Source organism: Trichoderma reesei (assembly GCF_000167675.1).
Source record: "Trichoderma reesei QM6a unplaced genomic scaffold TRIREscaffold_14, whole genome shotgun sequence".
NCBI classification, from domain to species: Eukaryota; Fungi; Ascomycota; class Sordariomycetes; order Hypocreales; family Hypocreaceae; genus Trichoderma; species Trichoderma reesei.
The window spans coordinates 400,897-418,700 of record NW_006711161.1 but is presented as its reverse complement, the minus strand read 5'-3'; the positions used below and the strand labels follow the sequence as shown (position 1 = coordinate 418,700).

Below are 17,804 nucleotides of genomic sequence, written 5' to 3'. Positions count from 1 at the left end.
CCTCATCTTCCGAGCAAGCTCCACCGCGATATATGCTCATTAGGAAGTAGGTACGTATCTTGATGGGAGCCAATGACGATATGACAGTAGGACAAGTAGTATGTATGGAACAGCCAATACCACGTACATACTGATGACCTATCTTGGACATTCCTGGTAATAAAGCACAGTAATTACTTGCTAAACAACTTAGTTATTGTTGCAGAAAGCTCAACTAGATGCACCACCCAAAAAGGCTCATCTCTCGCGTTGACCACCTTTGACGTATTGCTACCTAATGGCACACGATAGTTGCCTTACGTGCATAACCCATAGCTCATCGAATCAGCGTGGAAGTCGTTGATTCTACCCTCTGCATTTATATATATGTACTCTTCACAGCTCACATCGTATCCAATTAGAATCCCACCACCTTTTTCGTCCTAACTTCAATCTCTCTACCCCTCCCTTTGAGATACATCCCCTTTCTTGCGGGGAAGCCTAGGTGTACTATCATCTGTGAGTGGTCTTCAACTACTAGGTATTGTATTGCCATCTCACACCCACAAGCCCAATCTTGGCATTTCTGAATTACTATATTCATTCAATCTGAGAAACCTCCGTGATCAACATATTATATCATCTCTGCCGTGTCTTTGCTCTCATCAGCTTGCCCCTCCACGTCTTACATCTCTGTCACTCGACTCCTCTCAACGAATTTGACGGCAACTGACCAACAAACAACACATAGGTAGTTATTCAGGAAATCCCAATGGCGACACCAAAAACATACGACTTTGCAGACGACTTCAAAACACTATACATCCCAAAGCAAAAGCCCGAACCAGCCCCTGTGCCCGAGGACATGAAAGCCTTGGTCCAAAGCTACCCTCCCCTAAGCCAGGTGACCACAGTCAACGACCCTGATGGCGTCCCCTTCACTGCTCTCTTAGAAATACCGATATTTCGGGCTGAGGAAAGCTGGGAAATTGCCTTGTGGCACTCCATTGATGGCCAAGACTGGACCGAGCATGAAGTACCCAGGATCAAAAGTGACAAGGCACCGCAAGCTCTGCACGCAGACTCAGAAGCCGTCTCGAGGATATACTTTGCAACAAATGTGTCGTTTCAAAAGTCACTGCGTTTCACCATCAAGTTCCGCCCCAGCGTGGATGAACCGTGGAGATGGATCCGTGACGAGCAGGGGCTGGAAGATGGCCACATCGTGCTCCTCCCAGCTCCCTCCGAGTCTGACAATCTAAATGACCTCATATTTGGACTTGTTCCTTCGTGGACAGTCAAGTCTCATATGAGCCAAGCACCGAGAACCCAATTGTGGTCTCTTCGACTCACAGTACCTCCCGCCTCGAACGATAACTCTTCGAACAGTTTTCTCCATCTCGGGAAGCCTTGGGGTTCATTTCTGAGGTTTGTAATAACAAGCCCCCGCTGTTGAGATTTTCTGCTCAGCCATTTGGCGTAATCTTGTCCATAAAGACGGAGTGTATCTAACGGAGTAACCCAGGTGGTTTGCGATTGTCCGGTTGTGGTCCCCTTGGTTAGCACCGCGCCATGGAAGGACAGACTTCTCGCTGGACAAGGACGCAATACTGCTGGCTTTCCAAAGCCCAGAAGGCAGAAACATGGTTCTGCTGGCCGTTTCGGGAATCAACGATACGACACCTGTCTTTCAAAGCACGTCCGACGGTACCATTGCGGTAAACGTCCGGAATGACTCCGTCTCGGAACAGGAGTGCGTGATTCTCGTGTCGGAAGGAAATGACTTTGAAAAGGCTGTTGCCGCCGTCATGTATCACGCAAGATCGCTTGTCATGAAGGCACGGGGCAAGAACGAAGCCCTGGAAGTCGAACTGAAGGCTCTCTCCGACGCAGTTCGACCAGAGTGGCTTGATGAATGGTACGACGGACTCGGATACTGTAAGTACATGTATACCATCATGCATCCCCCTTATTCAGGTGTTGTCCGCTGATAGAGGAAACTATAGGCACCTGGAACGCCCTTGGCCAAAGGTTGACTGAGGAAAAGATTGTTGACGCAATCGACAAACTGAAAGAGCACAATATTGGCATCACCTCTCTGATTATTGACGACAACTGGCAGTCGATCGACTACAAAGGGGAGAGCCAGTTCCAGTACGGATGGGTCGATTTCGAAGCAGAGCCGGAAGCATTTCCCAACGGCCTCAAGGCAGCCATTCAGAAGATCCGCCAAAAGAACCCAAACATTCTACACGTCGCCGTCTGGCATGCCCTGCTGGGCTACTGGGGCGGCATCTCGCCCGACGGAAAGATTGCAAAGAAGTACAAGACGATCGAAGTCGAGCGCGAGGAGGCCAAACGGCGCAACTTGCCCCTCGGAGGCAAAATGACAGTGATTGCCAAAGAGGACGTTGAGAAGTTCTACGACGACTTCTATCTGTTCCTCGCCGAATCCGACGTCGACGGCGTCAAGACAGACGCCCAGTTCATGATCGACATGTGGAAGAGCGCCTCCGTCCGACACGACCTAATCAACACGTATCTCGACGCCTGGAGCCTCGCCTCCCTCCGCTACTTCAGCGTCAAGACCATCTCGTGCATGTCGCAGATCCCGCAGGCGCTCTTCAACTCGCAGATGCTGCCGGGCCGGCCTCCCTTGCTTGTCCGCAACTCGGACGACTTCTTCCCCCAGATCCCCTCGTCGCATCCCTGGCACGTGTGGACGAATGCGTACAACAGCATCTTCATGGAGTATCTCAACGTCCTTCCGGACTGGGACATGTTCCAGACGGTACATGATTATTCTGGCTTCCACGCTGCTGCGAGGTGTGTCAGTGGCGGGCCGATTTACATCACGGATGTTCCTGGGCAGCATAACATGGATCTGATCAAGCAAATGACGGGTGTGACTCCCAAGGGAAAGACTGTCATCTTCAGGCCGAATAATCTGGGCCGGGCCATCTTTCCATATATCGGCTACGACGACGATTTGCTTCTCAAAGTGGGAAGCTACAACGGTACGTGATACGCTATGAACGGCTTGATTTGTCGTGCTGATTTTGATAAATAAATAAAAAAAGGCCCAGCAGAAACTGGTACACCAATCGTAGCCATCTTCAACATCTCAGCACGTCCTCTCACCGAACTCATCCCCCTCTCTTGCTTCCCGGGCACCGTATCGTCACAGCACTACATCGTACGAGCACACGTCACGGGCAAGACATCTGCGCCCATGAAGCCTGAAGACGCAGCCTCGCTCATCGCCGGATCCTTGGACGTTCGAGGATATGAAATTTTCACAGCTTTCCCCGCCATTCCGTTAAAGGGGGCCGACCACGGAAATATTTGGGTAGCGAGCCTGGGGTTGGTTGACAAGATGACCGGAGGTGTGGCTCTAATAAGCAGCAGCATCGAAATGAAAGACAACGGAAGAGTGTCTGTTGACGTCAAGCTGAAGGCTTTGGGCGTCGTCGGTAAGTGGAAGGAACTAGATCTCACCTCTCGAGGAGCAGTCTGCTGATCACTTCTTTTTTCCTCTTTTTTTCAGGCGTGTACGTATCTGCGTTGACTGAGGTGTCCATCAAGGGGAACCTGATGGTGATGCTGCAGAACGTGGCGGTTCCTATAGAGACTGTGCATCGCTCAAAGCACGACCCTCGTGTGCTCGAGATCGACATTGAGACAGCCTGGAAGGCTCTGAAACTGGAGGCTGGGTTCAAGGACGAAGTCGAAGTCAAGGTCAGCTTTGCCGGTTAGCATGGGAGAGTGGGTGAATCAACGGGTATCAGACGTCCAGTTCAGACCTCACTGTCCAGAAGGGCAATGTGTCATGTATTGCAGAGGTGATTGTTCAAAGGTTCATGCGTATTTCGAATGTCTGCTCAAGTCCCGTGAGTGTGCAGTGGCCTTTTGCTCTCGGAATAGTTTTCATAACATTTAACATCTCTCGTCCAACTCCGTACGCCGATATCCTCCACCCAAAACATAGCCCCCAAGATTAGGAATTTTAACTGTCCTCTATTTGCATCGCTTCTCCACAATGCCAGCTCCGTTTTCCTCGTACTCCTTCTTGGATATCCACATCTGGTGGAAGGTACCCAGACTCGCCAGGATGCTGCCGCCGATCCAGGCGCCGAATCTACGCTCGCTCGACAAGCCCGCGGCGTGGATCTTGATCTTCAGGCCGGGATACATGGCCGTCAGCTCGTTGTTTAATCGGTCGTTGAAGCCGTTGATCAAGCTCGTGCTGCCCGTGACGACGACGTTGCCCAAGAGAGTGCCCCGAAGGTCGACGTCGACAGAGTTGAGGGCGGAGCGGATAAGCTCGGGAATGGTCTGCGCCTTTGTGAGACGCTCCTCCTCGGGAAGAGGGTACCCAGCGTTTTCATCCCACATTCCCTCTGCCACCTTGAACCGCTGCTCGCGCCACATCTGGTTGTACCCGTCGGGCATCTCAAAGACGCGCCCGGGCTGTGACTTGATGTACTCCTCGTTTCCAGCGGCGCCGTATCGTCCAGGGCCACGCCAAACTTCGACGACGGACTCTTTGAACTCCGTCAGCACCCGCTCCTCTTCGAATGCTCGGAAAGAGTCGTGGATCTTGTAGGGAAATTCGCGTAGTCGTGCTTGTGGAGGGGCGAGCGCATCCACAGGCGTCTTGTTCTCAACCATGAATGTGGGCACCAGGTCGACCTTGGGCTCGGACGTCTCCCACATCTTGCGGATTTGCGACGACAGCCACAGGCCGCCGGCGGGTGATCGCTGGATGGATCGCTTGAGAACCATGCCGTCGTGAATGGCCGTGACGGAGGTGTTTGCGCCGCCGACATCGATGACCAGGGCAGTGGCCTTGCCGGCCGCGAAAGAGGCCAGAACGGGCGTCCGGCTCAGCCAGAAGGCGGGCGTTCCCCAGCTCTCCATGCTCAGCTCAATGGCCTTTTCACGCGCCTTGGGCGAGTTCCAGGGAGCTTCTGACATCAACAAGGGAAACTCTTCCAGCGGCTTCTCCAGACCCTCAACCTCCTCCATGGCGACGTCTCCCTCGCCATCCTGCTCCTTGATGTCGTCGTTCAGTCCGTTCTTGGACGGATGTGTCTGCCGCTCGGGCTGCAGGCGCTTAACCAGCATAAACTCCCAGAGCTTGGCCGCAACATCCCAGTCCTCCACGACGCTGTCCTTGTTCATGTAGTTGCGGACTTCGAAGTCGCCGCGCGGGATGATGCACTCATCGCCAAAGAGATCTCGGGGAGGGTCGCTGGTGATGTGGCCGTAGAAGGACGGCAGGATGGACTTGGGGACGTCTTCGCCGGCGTAGCCCGCGCGCGTATTGCAGTAGCCGGGATCGAGGACGAGGGCAGAGACTTCATCTGTTGACCAGAACGCATGCGTTAGCTTGCTTCATCACCTTATAGGGAGAGACACATGCGGCACGTCTGCAGAAGCAGTGACGAGACGCACCTCCGCCGTAAATGTCGGTTGGCTGCGCCGACGTGGGCAAAGGCTGCTGGGCCATGACTGTGATTGTGTGGAATGAACGGCCAATTGGTTGAGGTTCGCGCAGAAGAAGCTCCCAAAGCTGTCGTCTTCTGGATAAGGTGGTGAGAGATGCGCGCCTATGAGGGAGGTTGGAGGTTTACAAGAGGAATGGCGCGTCGGAATAAATTTCAGCCTGGCGTCTTGCAGTTTGAGTGAGCTTGCGGCCAGCTGTTGCGCTTCATGCATTTGGCGGGGTGATGCCAATTACGGGGTGGCTGAGAAGAGAGAAAAAAAAAAATAGTACGGCAATAAATTACGCCCACATTCTTGCAGACAAAGCGCAAATTTGCATCCTGCAAAGCTTCAGATTCTTCTCTTTACTTGGAGTTGATTTTGCTGGATGTGCACCCGCAATTGATTGCATGTGAGGCAACATATTGCGGTGCCGTCGCTATGTGTGTAAGTCTTTATCTGCCTTGAGAATCCCCTCTCTTCTTTTTCCTCCAACCATCACAATGATGAATTGCAATCTCGCTTCAGAACCGCTGCGATTGAAACAGCTCTCGGGCTGTTGGAGATTATAACTTGCTATATTCTGATCTTTACAATCTTTACCCTCTTTGTCGAATAACAAATCAACATTTCACGGCAAAAGCTAATTGCGTCGAGTAGAAGAGATGAGGTCTGCCAGCTGCCTAAGACTGGCGCGCCAGTCCGCTGCGTTGAGTGTCCGCTCAAGGTCCTATAGCCAAAGAGCTGCACTGATATCCGCATCATGGAGGCCAACTCCAAGCAGACAGCCGACCCGAGCTCTGTCCAGCAAGCCTAATGTTCGGATCAACGAGTCGTCGAGGTTTGTCAAGGAGGAGCAGGAGGAGCTGGACGACGTCTCGCCGTTCAAGAAGCACCGCCGGGAACAGCTGCAAGAGGACCAGCAGAGCGCAGATCCGCTATACCCCGAGGCTTATCCTCGTCTAGAATCGTCGTCTATTAGGAAGAGCGTCCCCGAGTTCCTTGAGGAATCTCAGAATGAGCTTTCGAGCGAGCCCGTCACCTTGTCTGGGCGGATTCGATCGAAGCGCGTCGTGGGATCCCTCATCTTCCTCGACATCACCAACGAGTTTCAAAAAGTTCAAGTCATGATCAACAAGAAGAAAGTTGCTGCAGAGCAAGAGTCGCGTGCCCATAAATTCCGCCTTTTGAAGAACTTGATCCAAGTTGGAGACCATATATGTAGGCCTATTGTGCTCCTCCTCCTGCTGTCTCTCCAGAGGCTAATTGTCTGGTAGCGGTCACCGGAACTGCCACCCGTACGAGCACGGGGCAGCTGTCTTTGGAAGCCCGAGAGTTGCCTGAGCTTCTCTCCCCCTCCATGGAGCAGATCCCTGAGAAGCTCACGGACCCCAAGACAAAGATGCAAGAGCGCCATGTCGATATGCTGGTGAACCGCGATGTCGTCGATGTCTTGAGACTGCGATCAGAGATCATGAAGCAGATCCGCGACCATTTCCACTCCAAGCGCTTCCTTGAGTTCCAGACGCCAATCCTCGCCGAGAACGCCGGTGGTGCAGTTGCGCGTCCGTTTGTGACGCGAGCCACAGAGTTCCGAGGCAAAGATCTGGCTCTTCGAATCGCACCCGAACTATGGCTGAAGCGCCTCGTTGTCGGCGGCGTAGACAAGGTCTTCGAGATGGGCCCTGCCTTCCGAAATGAGGGCATCGATGCCACTCACAACCCCGAGTTCACAATGTGTGAATTCTACAGCGCCTATACAAACCTGCCCGACCTCATCAAGGAGACGGAGGAGCTGATATACAGCCTCGCAAAGCGCTCCCAGGAGCTCATCTCCACAGAGCTCACCACTCTACCACCCATCGACCTCAGCAAGTTCGTCCGGCCCTTCAAGCAGGTGGAATTCATCCCGGCGCTGGAGGAAGCAATCGGCATCCGCCTGCCGAAGCTCACCGTGGAAGACGGCGCCCTCGCCGAGCTCCTGGCCGTACTGAAACTCTCAGGAATTGAAGTTCCCGGAGAGGTGCCCACGTCTCTGCCGAAGCTCCTCGACCGGCTCGCCGCGACGTACCTGGAGCCCATGTCCTTTACCGAACCAATCTTGATCACGCACCATCCCGCCTGCATGTCGCCCCTGGCCAAGAGCTTCCTCTGCCCAAAGACGTATCAGCTCGTGTCCGCCCGCGCGGAGCTCTTCATCGGCGGCCGGGAACTCGCCAACATGTACGAAGAGGAGAACAACCCCGAGGAGCAGAAGCGAAAACTCGCCGTCCACCGCAGCCTCGTCAACAAGCCCGACGGCACCGTCGGATTCGCCGAGCCGGTGGCCGCAGACGGCGACGCCGCGCAGCCGCCGGCCGAAGCCGTGGAAGAAGAGGACGAGTGGGAAGCCTCGCCGCTGGACCAGAGCTACGTCAAGGCCCTCGACTACGGCCTTCCCCCTACCGGTGGCTGGGGATGCGGTGTCGAGCGTCTGGTGATGCTCTTTTCGGGCGCCAATCGCATCAGCGACTGCTTGAGCTTTGGCACGGTGCGAAATGTGGTTGGATTGTCGGCTGACGAGAAGGGTGGTGAGAAATAGACGTCAAACATTCCCATGGATAGACCAGGGGTTGCAAATCTGTACACTAGTTAGATATCATGTACGAGTATGAACATAATAATGAATCATTGCTTACGGTTCTTTGTAATATATTAAACAGGATCGAACACGTTGTGAGGGCTATGGATATGACAAGCGTTTGACGTATGGATTTATCCAAGTAAGAGCTTCGTAGCATAGCACAACTCAATATGGCATGAAACAGAGCTCTCTCATCATACTCTATCAGATAGGATATCATAGCTAATCGTCAAATCCACCCCATTCACCCTCCTTACCACCACCATCCCCGTCCTCCCGAGCCTCCATCTTCCTCTTCTTGCTCCCCTCAATAGCCCCCTTCCTATTGTGCTCCTTCCGCCGCTCATACCCGCTCCTGGACGTAATCATAGCCTTGTTGCCGCTCCTCCTCGACTCGACGCCCCTCTCCTTGAGCTTCTTCCTATCCTCCTTGCCGACGTTCGGCAAGGCGTCAAGCAGCCACTTCTGCACGCCGGCCTCGTCCTCCGTCTTGCCCGCCTGCTTCTCGCTCGCGGCAATGACGTTGGCAACGGTCTTGACAAAGGGAATGTCCTCCTTGGTATAGAAGGTGACGGCTATGCCACCCTCTCGGCCAGCTCGCCCCGTCCTCCCTGCGCGGTGCACGTACGCCGCACTTGACCCCGGCACATCGTAGTTCAGGACTCCGTTGACGCCGGCAAAGTCCACGCCTCGGGCGAGGACGTCAGTCGTGATGAGCACCCAAATTTCTCCCGCGCGGAACTTGCGCATGATGGCTGCTCGGGCTGCGTCGGGAAGGCCGCTGTGCAGAGCAGCTATTCTGGACGAACCGCCCGCCTCGAGCGGGATGTCGTACTTGAGCTCCTCCTGCAGGGCAGCAGCTCTCTCAATCGTCTGCGTAAAGACGAGGAAAGGCGGCCGCAGTGGCGGGCCTGAATCGATGCTCGAAGTAGGCCGCAGGAGTTGCCGCAGAGCAAGCAGCTTTCCTTGCTCGCTCGCGGTATAAATCAGCCTGTGGACAATGTTTGGCACGGCCGTGTCCTTGAGGCCGACAACCAAGCGCACCAGCGGCCTTTGGGGGATGCCCAAGGACTCGGCCCTTGAGGTCAGTCTTTCGGTGACGAGCGTCTCAATGTTGGAGCCCATCGTTGCGGACCAGAACGAGAGCCGTAGATCCGGATTGCTACAGGCGGCCCAGATGCCGAGTGTTTGTTCGCGGAACAGGGGGTCGAGGAGCACATCGGCTTCGTCTAATATGAGGTCGCGGACGGTTGGCAAAATCTTTTGTGTACTTGATGATCCAGAGGTGAGAAAGTTGAGCAAGAGAAGAGGCGTCGTGATCAGGATGTCGACCTTTGCCACCGCTTTTGGTTTCCCATGCTCATCTTCCTCTTCGTCTTCCTCTTCATCAGACTCCTCCGCCTTCTCTTCCTCTTCGTCCGAGCTGTCCTCTCCAATATCCTGGCTCTCGGCAGCAAGGGCCATCCCCTTCCTCATACCGAGCACCTTGATGCCAGTCCCCTTGACCAGCTGGCTGCCAACGCTGACAATTTGATAGGCCAGCTCTCGAGTCGGCACAATAACGATGGCCTCCAGCTCGTGGATCCCATGCAGCTTCTCCTCCGCCCTCCTCCTCATGATGTTATTGATTGTGGGAACCAAGAAGCTGATCGTCTTGCCGCTCCCTGTCGGCGCAACCGCCAGCAGATCCACCCCTCTCTCCAGCCCTTCCTCCCCTTTCAATGCCAGGTCCGGCCGAATCAGCAACGGCATGCTCCCCATCTGCACCTCCGTCGGCACCCGGTAGCCCTGGTACGCCAGGTTCTCGGCCACCCTGCGAGACAGGTTGTACGTGCTCCGCAGCTGGCCAAACGACTCCAGCGGCTGCGGCGTCAGCTGCGGCGGCTTCTTGTGGTCCTTCTTGGCCTCGACGACGACGGCAGCAGCAGCAGCGGCCTTCTTCTGCTTCTTCGACTTCTTCACCTTGTTCTGCTCCTCCTCGCGCTTGTACAGCAGCGTCACCTTGAGGCGGTGCGACCGCAGCAGCTGGCGACACTCCTCCGGGCTCAGCAGCCTGGCCGCTTCGGCCGCCGGACTCGCCTCTCGCTTGCCCTTGTTCTTGTTGGACGCATCGGCCTTTGTCGGCTTCGCCTCGGCAGCGGCATCCTTGGGCGCGAAGAAGTCGACCTCGGGCAGCTCCTCGGGGATCTTGTTGCTCTCGGATTCGTGAGCGTCGCGCTTCCTCTTGTGGCCGCGGACCTCGTCGTGGAAGAGCTGCGGATTGGGCTTCGTTCCGGACGAGGGCAGCTTGCCCACGGCGCTGCCGCCTGCGAGCGAGGATTTGGCGCTCTTTTTCGTGCCGCGCGAGAGCACTTTGAGGATATCCATGGCGTGAGTGCTGCGGCAAGGCAAATTCGAGGCGATTGTCGTGATTTGAGCGCCCTTGGTTTAACGAAGCATGTGCTGTAGAAGTCTCTTTGCTTTGGTGAGGCTGGTATCATCAAGTTTGTATGTAGAAATTTTGTAGCTCAGCCCTGCAACTTTTTTTCGGGTTTTTTGCTGCAAGGCTACAGTGGGGTGCCGCCATCAACAGCGGCCACTAGGCGCTAGGCTAATTGGGTGTGTTCCACCACCATGGAATGGAGCTGATGTGCAAGCGGTCAGCTTCGAAGATTGTGTGATATTGAAGCCAAGTGATTTGTATTGCGAGGAGGATTTCCCGAAAAGATGCAGTCATGACAGATTGCTGTCTTATTAGACACCTGAGAGTTCTTATCTGTTTCCCCTCGGTAATGTAAAACTACATGGGGTATCCTCTACAATCGCTCATAAGATTGCTTGCTTGTCTGCCAAAAGAAACGCCATAACCACACAGAAATCCCTATCCAACAAACAAACATCATCATGTCCCCTCCTCCCCATCAGAAACCTCCCTCCCCTCCCCGTACAGCACCTCGCAAACCCCCGCCAGCGGGATATCAAGCACCGCATCCGTCCCCTCGTTCCAAATCTCCCTCCACCTCAGCCTCCCGTTGCTATCACACTTCTTCTCCCTCTTATTACTCCCCTTGAGCCTCCCCTTAGAATCAATCACCGCCAGCTTCCCCGCCCCGTCCACAATCGTTTCCACGCTGTTCAGCGGCACCGTCAGAATCTCCAGGTTGTACGCCGCCAGCGCCACGTAAATGTACACCAGCGTCATCACCAAGAACGCCGGCACCGCCAGCGCCCACCACCGATCCGGGTAGTAGTAGATGCCCAGCGCGTGCAGGAACGGCGACGGGAGGTAGCTCCACAGCAGGTACATGAGGAAGATGAGGCTGCTGAACAGGTACAGCACGAAGCCGTAGTACTCGTATGTCGGCACCTTGGGCGCCGTCCGCGGCACGGGCGCGATGTCGTCGTCGGAGGCATCGGGCGTCGTCGGACGGGACGGCCGCAGCAGCGAGGTCAGGGACGGCGAAGGGGGCAGAGGCGTGGGCGGGCGGCCGTAGAAGGGCGGCGCGAAGTAGTTCTGCGAGAGAGGCAGCGGCGGCGATTCCTGGTCTGAGGAGCCCGACGATTGATTGTCCGAGATGTACTCGCCGTCGAATCCGTCCTCGTCGGAGCCAGACATGGCGGATGAAGCCGACAGGGAATATTGTATGCTATGCAAGATGTTGTTGTAATAAGTTGCAAAAGACCAGGGACGGACTTGGGTAAAGAGGCGGAATGGTTGGATGCGGCATAATCACGGGATTCGGCATACGGGAAAAGCTAACCCGCCGACATACGCAACATCAACCACAATCAGACCAAATGTCAGGCAGGGACATGCAGCATAAATCTATTTACAGCTAAATAACCACCATCTAGAGTACACAAGTAATTCGTCAGCTTCAATGCGCTTTTCCATTCCAAGATACTCCCAAGATAAAGGCCTGCTATGTCGATTTCATCCGCTCCAATTACCAAAATGCACCAACTTTCCCAAACATCTTTGCTCGCTGCTGTATGTCTAACACCTCGTGCCAGAAACAACCATTGTACAACACAGCCTCATGTCATCATTCGTATCCATGATTCATCCGTCAATAGGGCACTTGTAATCGAGTTCTCGAGGCAAGACACCATTCTCCTGCTTCTCCTGCAAGGCATCCAGGCACGTCTGGTGATAGATGTGCCGGCAGGCCAATACGACGAGCGGCCCCAGAACCTGGTCCTTGTTGGACTTTCCGGCGAGTTGCTCAATGAGCATGCTCGATGGGCGTGTGTCCAGACTCTTGCCCTTGCTCCGACGATCCGACACTCTGGCATGGCCCTTGGCCCGCTCCGCAGCCTGGATCTGCCTCTGCTTCCGGGCCACCTCTTCAGCGGCTTGCTTGTCTTCCCAAGCCTCAAAGATGGTAGCACCGGCAAGACCTGGGCCCCAGACTCTTTTGCCACAGGCCTCGCACGTAGAGCCGCGTGGCCTCCATCCACGCTGTCGAAGTTCAACGGATGTGTTAACGCTTGTAAACAAGCTGCGTTCCAAGAGGCGGTTCGACAGGCGAAGAATCGACTCCTCGTATGCGTAAGCCGAGAATATGGACGCAAGCACGTGGCGGAGATCTGCCAAGCTTGGAGACGACGCCGCTGCATTTGTCAGGAACGCCCTCAATACTCGTAGGAACGAGAGGTTAGACCCCGGGCTTGCCAAAGCTTTGGGACTTGTTTGGTCGTTTGCTGGGGTGGAAGCTTGGCTTGAGGTGGAAACAAGAAGTGAGGTAAAAGTATGCTGTACAAGTGATCGCAGCTTCGCCAAAAGCTTCTCTTCGTCAAGCACATGCTCGCTTGCAGCCGCATGTAGCAGTGGAGACAGACTCTGCGTGACTCGTACGCAAGCACCGATGAGACTCAACCAGAGACTCTCATCAGTGGATAGGTTCTCCTGAGATGATTTGCTCCTTGATACAACACTAACTCTCCTTGTAGATTTGGTCTGCTCTTGGCAAAGCCATATCCCGACATGAACATAATTCTGCAGGCTTTCGAGAAGAGCTTCAGCTGACGGTTCCAGCGACAGCGAGCCGCTGTCTGCTCCTTCTTCTCCGTTATGTGCATCCGTAGACCGCAAGAGACCTTCCATGGCAGACTCGAGTGTGCCGAGGTGCTGGACCAGTCGATCCATAGCGTCGGTGACTTGTCCGGCATTGGCCATGAGTACAACAGCGGCATCCACCACGCCTGTTTCCTCCATGGTAGGCAGCAGACTGTCTAGTTGAAGATCCACTGACTGGACGAGACCGATGTAACTTGACACATGTTGTGCGTCAAACTTGCACATCAGCCGCACATATCGCTCAACGAGAAGCCGCTCGTGCGTGTGCTGCCCATCAGCCAATGGATTCTCTGGCTCTAGCAATGCCTTCAGGTAAGCATGCTGCAGCTCAGGGGCATCATCCGCGGTATCAAGGACGTGCTGATGCAGTTCGGATCTCTGTAGAGCAAGAGTCGACGCCGTACGTTCAGGACTCAGTTCGAGCAGGTCTCTGGCGTGTTTCTCGATAACGGCCAAGACTTCCTGTTCCTGTCGTCGATTCAGCCCGCTCTGGGGTCGCAGGCACTCTGCGATACATTCAAACACCAAATCCTGATCTTCCGGATCTTCGAAGAACGTTTCCACAAGCTTTCCATACTCTTTGTCGGCTCTGTATATTCGTTTCAAGATCCGATAGAAGCCGGCTTGCTTGAACAGCGGCATCAATGCAGGCATATCCGAGGGATGATAGACTGATAAAAGATACTCGGCGCTCAATTGCGCGTCCTCGGCGAGATCGGGGCCGGGGTAATTGCAGAGCCCCGTGAGGACGTTTGACAAGGTTGAGCCCGGGAAAAGCAGATACTGCGGGAATTTGGGAAGATTCCGAGCGATGAACATGTCGAGATAGATTGTATCCGCCGGTGCAAACTCTGACGGGTTCATCACATCCAGCAAAATGGACAGAACATATTGCCGGTTGATAGTCATGCCAAAGATCTGCTCTTCAGGCATGTCCGCTTTAGAGCCAGTGCCCTTCGGACGATCATCTGAAGCGTCATTTAGGAAGGAATCTTCAAAAGCTTCGTTGAGAGCGCTGAGGAAACTAGGAGCATCGAACTTCAGAATCATCCGCAGATAGGGATATGCTGGCTCAGGCCCTCCATCGGCTCTTGTGAGAAACGCTTTACCGCTGCCCTTGGGCCACGAAATCGTCTTTCCAGAAAAGAAGAACCAATAGACCTCGGCTTTGGCCTTGTTCGCCGTCTGCTCATCCATGGCTTCGCCGCTCGGGTAAACGCGCCCCGTCAGGATGTAAGAAAGGTAGGGAAATATCTTGACGGCGTTGACACCGTAGTAATCGTCGCTTGTGTTACCAGCGATGGAGCTCCCATTCGACATCAACGGAACCAGAAGGCTAAGCAGGTCAATCATTGGAGTGATGTAGTCCTGGAGAGCTTGGTTCCAGACGTAGGTCAGCGCATCATACAAGTTGTGCTGCTTGCAGAGGATGGTGAGCTGATCCAGGTCCAGAGTCGCCGTCTCCATATGGCAGATGAGCTCTTCGAGCCTGCTCTCCCAGCCTTTGGTAACATAGTAGTTGACCATATCCTTCACCACCGTGGGCGGAACGCTTCGAATGCTTTGATCGAGGACGAATGGCTCGAGGGTCTCGAGGAATATGCCCTCGGCATCCGCATCGCTGTACCACTCATACAGCTCCTCAAACAGATAATCGGTGTTGCCGATGGTCTGGCAGGCCACAAAGCAAGTTTCGGCAAGCTGCTTCAGATGGTCATCGTCCACGGACGCCCTGCTCTTCTGTCGTTGCGCAAAAGCGTACTTTAAGGAGGCACTAGTGATCTCCATGATCTTGTCGCGGACCATGTTGTGCCTCTGCTCAGTGTCGTCAGGGAGGCCGACTGTCAGTTTATTGGCGTCACCGGTGTAGTACGATGTAGCCAGCTGGATGGCCCCTATGTAGTCACCATGCTCCATCGTGGCAATCAGCCGATCTGCCCAGTTCGACAATGCCCCTATCGACACATCGTTGAAACCCAAAAGGAACATTCTCCCTTTGTATGCCTTGAAGCTCATGTAAAACGCGTCGGCTACGACCCCATGCATTGAGACGTCATCTTCGTCTAGATTTTCCACGAGGCTATGCAGCTGATGAGAGAACAGGTCAGTGTGGTAAATGTATCTCTCCAGTAGGTCGAAGGCTTCCGTCATACGCATCGTCCTGTCCTCTAGGACAATCAGTCTTTGGGAGATTGTCAAGACTGTCAGTACAGAACGGCTGAGCCACTGTACCGCGACGATAGCCTCCTCACATTTCCACCTACTCCGAGCCTTGAATCTCAGCGACGGCGGATCACTGTCCTCTCCCGGAATCTCATCCACGTCGAGTACCGTCAGCACGTTAGACCAACAGTACACCAGCTTCGCTTTGGAGAGGGTCGAGCCGGTGTGTGCGTCCGCAACCTTGAGGCTCACGGCAGGAAACCAAGCCAGGCAGCCGGTCATGGCGCTATGAGCCGGGACATCCTTGGGGCGTGCCGACTTGTGCTGCGTCTGAGCCACCGGAGTCGTCGACACAATGACCAGCAAATAGGGGGTCAGCATGGCCGTCAGTCCCATCTTGTCAGTCTCCCGCTCAATGTTTCCCAGCGGCAGAGGCGAAAAGGCCAGGACAGCGCTGGGCTTGATAGTTTTACCCGGTAGCATGGGCGCGTTGGGATACCGGCCCAGTATCCTCGTCGTCTTGACCGTCCTCCCTAGTGGCCCCGTGCCCCTGGTGGCAAGATGAGAGAATGCCATGCCATGATTGTCCGCAGACACAAGAGCCGTGTGGCGAGTCCCCAGAAACCCTAAATGGACGACAGACGCATCTGGCATGTGGCCATCAACAGTCCTACTCTGCACCTGTGCCCCGTCCAAATGTGGGATTGTGAGGAAGGGCCGCGACGGTCGTCCAGTGTCCCAGGTGAAGATATTCCCACTCGCATGGCCGCCAGCTATAACTGCATGATCCGCCGAGATAGCAAGGGCGGTGATGGGCCCAGATTCCACGGCTACCAACATCAGCCGTGCACGATTTGAACATTCCGCACCGGCATGTACATACCTTTGGTTCCAGGGCCAATGATGGTTTTCAGATTCTGATTATAGTCGAATATTAAGATTATACCTTTAGAGGTTCCCAAAATGATCGAAGCGGACACGGCAAGACACGTAGGGGACCCGAAATTACGCCTCCCTGATTCCGAGAACGCATAGCTGTTGAGCTTTTTCAGTCTCGTCCACCGCACAACCTCCCACGGGGGCGACGGTGTGTCAGTATCGGGCTGATCTGACGGGAAGTTGGAGTTGTATGAGGCATGACGGCTGTGGTTCGGTACGTATGCGGGAGACGTTGGGCGAGGACTGAGCGTGTTGAAGGATGCTATCCGGGATTGGAAGCGTCGGTCAAACGGTCGGAAGGACGGCGTGGGGCTGCCAAAGCCGGGACGGGAAGCAAACGACGGCAAGACACTGCTGCTTGGGGAGGATAGATGTGATCCCTACGCCTGTCAGATTGTGTCGCTAAAGCATGGCATGCGGGAAGCCATCAAATACCTGGACGGATGGAGAATCCCCCGGCGCAGAGGTGACGGATTCCATGGGGCTCCCGGCTCTCCGCGGGATCGCATCAATAGAGCTCGCATCTGCCGATGTGAGTTCAGATCTATCTCCATTCTGAGCACGCCCATACAGCTGCCTGGCATCTATGGCATGATTTTCCTTCTCGTCCGCATTGGCAGAGCTTGCGTCCTCCGCTACCTCCTGCTGCTCGAGCTGAGGGACATCGGCCTCGTCATCGTGTTCTATGACGGGAGCCGCGTTCTCGATGTCGGCCACCGGCTCTCCGGGAGGAGAAGCGTCTTCAGAGTCAGACATTGTATCGCAAAGGCCATCACATTGTCCAGCATCCAGAGTGTCGACGCGGGGATATGCGGCGTATGACGGGTGTATTTGGTCGAGAGGGGGGGGGGGGGGGGGGGGGCAGCTGGAGTCGGCGGTTATCGCTATTGCAAGCTCATGAGCTGGTGGTATCCGAGCGACAAGCCGCCGTTGGTCGCCCTACAAGGCAAACCAGATCGCAGCCTTGCGATGCGCAATCGAGAAAAAAAAGGCTCAAGGTGGTATTAGCTATCAGATCTCGAGTACGTAAGTATTGCTCTTGACAGCTTCCCCATCTCGCAGCCTGCAGCATGGCTTAGCACCATTCCGCGTATGCAGATGACTGCATGCAAGCTGTACCGAAGATTCTCCGTCAGTGGATAGAGGAGTGACGTATTGCTGGATTCAGAGCATGGTCCGTTCTTGATAAGGTACATAAGTGCAGCCGCACACTGAGCAGTGATGAGGGGCTGAAGAGGCAGTGAAACGGTGAATACTCGCCTTGAGTGCGGTCTTCTGAAAAAGAGGAGAAAGGAATACGGCACACAGTCGTTTGCTTTGACATATCACACTCTTTTCCAGGCCAATTTCGGTGTCATAGTTCAAGAGAGAGCACCTTGTTCAGTCGATGAAAATCATAGCCATCAGGTACAAGAACACCAACAGTGAAAAAAGTCTCATTACCAGGTATTATACATGAACCCGCGAGAACACGCACATGAGCCGCTTGAAGCTCGAAAGTGTTACCATTGAAACGTGCTGCTGAGAGCCGGAACCTACCGAATCATCGAGTTC

At 54.6% G+C, this 17,804-nt stretch overlaps 5 protein-coding genes across 5 annotated transcripts; 2 read left to right on the top strand and 3 right to left on the bottom strand.

The window, feature by feature from the left end:
• Window positions 1-751: 751 nt before the first annotated feature.
• TRIREDRAFT_64827 (glycoside hydrolase family 36) lies at window positions 752-3,735 on the top strand (the record flags this gene model as incomplete). Its single annotated transcript, XM_006966817.1, has 5 exons — window positions 752-1,407; window positions 1,505-1,917; window positions 1,986-2,996; window positions 3,060-3,452; window positions 3,527-3,735. 5 exons carry the CDS (start codon window positions 752-754, stop codon window positions 3,733-3,735), a joined length of 2,682 nt encoding a protein of 893 aa, XP_006966879.1.
• A 119-nt stretch (window positions 3,736-3,854) lies between these two features.
• On the bottom strand, window positions 3,855-5,591 carry TRIREDRAFT_122701 (uncharacterized protein). Its single transcript, XM_006966719.1, has 2 exons — window positions 5,437-5,591; window positions 3,855-5,345 (listed from the first exon to the last, which is right to left on the bottom strand). The coding sequence occupies exons 1-2, from the start codon at window positions 5,489-5,491 to the stop codon at window positions 3,997-3,999; spliced, it is 1,404 nt and encodes a 467-aa protein (XP_006966781.1). The 5' UTR covers window positions 5,492-5,591; the 3' UTR covers window positions 3,855-3,996.
• A 663-nt stretch (window positions 5,592-6,254) lies between these two features.
• TRIREDRAFT_71783 (Aspartyl-tRNA synthetase) lies at window positions 6,255-8,041 on the top strand (the record flags this gene model as incomplete). Its single annotated transcript, XM_006966816.1, has 2 exons — window positions 6,255-6,687; window positions 6,744-8,041. Coding segments are annotated over 2 exons (1,731 nt in total), but the record flags the coding sequence as incomplete, so codon positions are not given.
• A 276-nt stretch (window positions 8,042-8,317) lies between these two features.
• TRIREDRAFT_49770 (uncharacterized protein) lies at window positions 8,318-10,456 on the bottom strand (the record flags this gene model as incomplete). Its single annotated transcript, XM_006966718.1, has 1 exon — window positions 8,318-10,456. A coding segment is annotated over one exon (2,139 nt), but the record flags the coding sequence as incomplete, so codon positions are not given.
• Window positions 10,457-10,970: 514 nt separating this feature from the next.
• On the bottom strand, window positions 10,971-17,006 carry TRIREDRAFT_64654 (uncharacterized protein; the record flags this gene model as incomplete). Its single annotated transcript, XM_006966717.1, has 4 exons — window positions 10,971-11,715; window positions 12,151-16,141; window positions 16,195-16,630; window positions 16,686-17,006. 4 exons carry the CDS (start codon window positions 17,004-17,006, stop codon window positions 10,971-10,973), a joined length of 5,493 nt encoding a protein of 1,830 aa, XP_006966779.1.
• Between the last annotated feature and the right edge of the window lie 798 nt (window positions 17,007-17,804).

What these genes read in the sequence shown, in the direction of transcription:
- TRIREDRAFT_122701 (XM_006966719.1), bottom strand. Translation starts at nt 5,491, where the DNA reads ATGGCCCAGCAGCCTTTGCCCACGTCGGCGCAGCCAACCGACATTTAC. An exon ending in AACCGACATTTACGGCGGAG is followed by an intron (nt 5,346 to 5,436) that starts GTGCGTCTCGTC and finishes TCTGGTCAACAG; the next exon opens with ATGAAGTCTCTGCCCTCGTC.